The sequence below is a fragment of the Perissodus microlepis genome, chromosome 3, assembly GCF_051167445.1.
Source record: "Perissodus microlepis isolate ML-2025 ecotype Zambia chromosome 3, ASM5116744v1, whole genome shotgun sequence".
Taxonomy (NCBI): domain Eukaryota; kingdom Metazoa; phylum Chordata; class Actinopteri; order Cichliformes; family Cichlidae; genus Perissodus; species Perissodus microlepis.
Window position 1 is genome coordinate 16,982,568 of NC_140463.1, and position 3,613 is coordinate 16,986,180.

The 3,613-nt window shown below is 40.1% G+C and overlaps 1 protein-coding gene across 1 annotated transcript; it reads right to left on the reverse strand.

The window, feature by feature from the left end:
- Positions 1 to 862: 862 nt before the first annotated feature.
- On the reverse strand, positions 863 to 3,131 carry LOC146390222 (uncharacterized). Its single transcript, XM_084923271.1, has 5 exons — positions 3,071 to 3,131; positions 1,388 to 1,747; positions 1,195 to 1,272; positions 989 to 1,098; positions 863 to 910 (listed from the first exon to the last, which is right to left on the reverse strand). The coding sequence occupies exons 1-5, from the start codon at positions 3,126 to 3,128 to the stop codon at positions 863 to 865; spliced, it is 654 nt and encodes a 217-aa protein (XP_084779397.1). The 5' UTR covers positions 3,129 to 3,131.
- Positions 3,132 to 3,613: the final 482 nt, after the last annotated feature.

The window sequence follows — 3,613 nt, forward strand, 5'->3', positions numbered from 1 at the left end:
AAACAAAAAACAATCAGAGCTCATCAGCTGTGGTAACATAGTCTGCTTTCATACAGTGAGATCAACAAAACAAAGGAGTTCTCCTTATGAGCTCCATAAATTCTCTTTCTATTACTTTAAAACTTGTTGGTGCTTTTCCAGTCTTCTGTGTCACCAACACAATTTTCAGGTGACTCCCCATCTTTCCACATGAACTGTGCTGGAAATATCCACTTCCATCTGTAATGAATGCAAATGGAATGGAAACGACTCCTTGTTTGGGAATGATCTATGTCAGCCCAGCACAGTGATGATCAGGGAGGATTTTAACCCTTTAATTAGTCCCTCAGAGACACTTTGAGGTCTCACTGAAAGGTTTAAGTTCACCTTAAACAAACAAACAAACAATCAAACAACCAGTAAGTAAATTCATTAAACACGCTGACAGTGAGGCAGAGGAGTGTTTCTTCTCCAGGCTGAACTTCACAGTTTTGTATTGAAGGAGGAAATCCATCAGTTTCACTGCTGTTTCCAAGCAGATCCTCCAGAGTCTGACAGCAGCCACTCTGACTGAAGACTTCTGTAAGAAATATTTCCTGTTTAGATCCTCTGATCTTCCACTCTGGGTTTTCTTGTATGACACTTTGTTTGTGTGAAAATGAGCTCGATAAATAAGCTGGATGAGGCTCGAGTCTTCAGCTGGGGTCAAAGTTCAAGTCAATCTTACATCCTTTTGTAGGAGTGACCTTATGATGATCTCAGTGCTGCTGGGCCCGAGTGTCACCCTGTGGTTGATGGTTTGAATCCAACATAAATGTGAAGATTCAGGAAAAATAAATCTCTCTCAGCTCCATTAACACCAACGCTCCTTTGAGTACAGCAGCTAGACTTGCAGTGGTTGGTTTTGTGTCTCATCATCCTCTGGATGCTTCTGCTGAAAGAAGTAGAATAATGAGTCAGTCTGACGGTGCAAGAAGCAACAACATGTTTGTGTTTGTTTGTTTCTTACTTTAAGTTTCTGCAACATGTGGAGAGAGAAATATGCAGCAAAACCAGCGAGAGCCACAACTAATGGTACGGTGATGACAACAATGACCACAGGGACCCAGGATCGACCTGCTGATGATGAATAAAGAAATAAACAAAGTCACCACAAATGGACCAAAAAATACTCTAGCAGGAATGATGTAGAGAAAAGTTGGAGCATTTTCTTACCGTTTGTTGGAGTCTTTTTCTGAGGAGCTGGATTTTGCAGTGACGTCTCTGTTGTTGAGGTTTTAGCAAAATCTGCATCTGGAAAAAAGAAAAACAACCAAAACAAACAAATAAAAATCTATGAAATTGGCATTTTTTTTAAATTTTTTTTTTTATACACAGTGATCACATGTGTATAAATGAATTGTCTTACCAGAGACGGTGACTCTGCAGCTGTTGTAGCCGCGGCCATAACCTGTGTCCACCTCACACAGGTACCGACCCGAGTCCTCAGTCCTGAGTCTGGACAGCTGGAGTCTGATTCGTCCTTCTCTGAGGGCATCTTTGTCACTCTGGACTCGTCCTGAAAACTCTTCATCCTGAACCTCTGAGAACTCGACACCATCATGAAGATAATACAGAGTTGAGGGTTTTTGATCAGTTATCAGTCTACAGCGGATCTTCATTGCTGAGAGGGACGTGTCTGGTTTGGTGGTGAACGTCCACTCCAGTGTGATGTTGTGGTTCTCCTCTGCCTGATAGGAGCTCTGTGTCACATCCACTACAAATGATCCTGTTGAGGAGACAGAGAGGAGCAGACACACTCACAACTTTAGACAACATCACAACTGTGAAGCACAACAAACAGTCTTTCTGACAGCCTCCCACAAGATAGTTTTTCATGTTCTTCCACCACAGTATAATTCCACATTTTACTCTCGTTTTGACTAATCTCTGATTATTCGAGACCTTGTATGTGATTAGAAGGATTTTCAATTCAAGTCTGGATTTAAAACAGGAGCCAATAAAGAGAAATCAGCATGGGAGAAACATGGTCTCACTTTCTAGTCCTTGTTTTTCAGATGGTACAGCATGGTGGATCAAAATGTGATGTTACTTTTCTTTGTTCATATTTCATCAGTTCGACAAGATCTCCATGAAATACAGCTAAACTCCATGCCAGAGCCTCCACCCTCCTACAGATGGCTGCAGATACTCAATACGCTGTACTGAGCTCCTCAAACACACTGATCTGAAACAAAGCTGAGACCATTTCTGATGAACTGGCCAGATGAATCTGTCAGATCCTGTGTCAGACCTTTGTTTTGTTTTGATTTTTCCTATTTCTTGAGGACGTGACTTTCAGATACTGTTCATCTGCTGTAGATAGTTTAAGCACACACTGGCCTCCATGCTGAGATAGCCCCAGTTTTCAGCTGATAGCTATTTGGGAATGATCTTGTTTGTGCAAAAACATTTTTATGTCCGTCAACGTGTTTGAGCTTTGGCATTTTTTTTATAGGCTCAACCAAAGAAATGGGAACAAACAATTTGTAACAAAGTGTCGAAAGAAACATTTTGAAATTGGTTCTTTGGTAAGTTGTCTGCTTTGTGCTAACACCGCACTGATTTAACCTTTAAGTTCGGTGACTAACTCAGCTTCAACCTGGTCCAGTTAATCTGTGAGCACGACATTGTCATATTAAAAGCTTTTCAACATTCACATCAAACATTCACTCCCTCTGAGGTTTGATAAATATGAAAACAAATTATATTGAAGACTGTCATTAAGATAACATTTTACTTCTTGAGATAAAAACATGATAAAACATATATTCAGCAATTCAGTATTTCACAACTGGACTTGCATGTTAAGCAGAGAGAAATGTGAAATTGTCTTTGTTTGCAGACTTCTGCTTCTTCTGAAACTGCAGCGTTTTAACGTGATGGTCTTGGCAGACCTGCTATAATTGGACACCTCCATTTCTAAATCATAAATAAAAATATATAACATGCAAAGAATGGATCAAGGCCTGCAGGTGACTTTAGCATTAGTTAAATATTGTTGGCTAAAATGGTCTAAAAGTAGAGTCTGTAATAGAAACACATTATTTACCTTTAACTGAACTCAGGTAGATGATCAGAGTCCACAGTGAGGCCACGAGGAAAGGCATGAAATCCACACTGACATCTTATTCACAGTCTGTGGGGATCCAGAGCTTCTTCCTCATTACACACAGAGACTGAAGACACAATGAATTCTGTTAAATCTCAACACAGACGGGCCAATCATGTCTTCAGAAGACATTACACTTTCTTTAAATAATGATATTTGACCTTTATTAAAAATAAAACTACAGGTGTTAAACGTCACAGGAGAAATGCTGCTCATGCTGAGTGCAAACCTTTTACAGTCATTTCCCCCATAACCCTGTAACAGGACAGTTATTTAAAGACAGCTGGGCATTAATGGGAATCTTCTGTGGAAATGAGAGAACCAACAGAGAACCTTTCAAATCAAAGCTTTTACCTTCAGCTTTTTAATAAGACATACATACAGACAGACAGAGATACGTGTGTATTGATAGCCGATGTCTCTCTTGGTTCTATTACACTTGCAGTCATTCTTTGACCCTGTTGCAGATCTGGACCTGGTGTC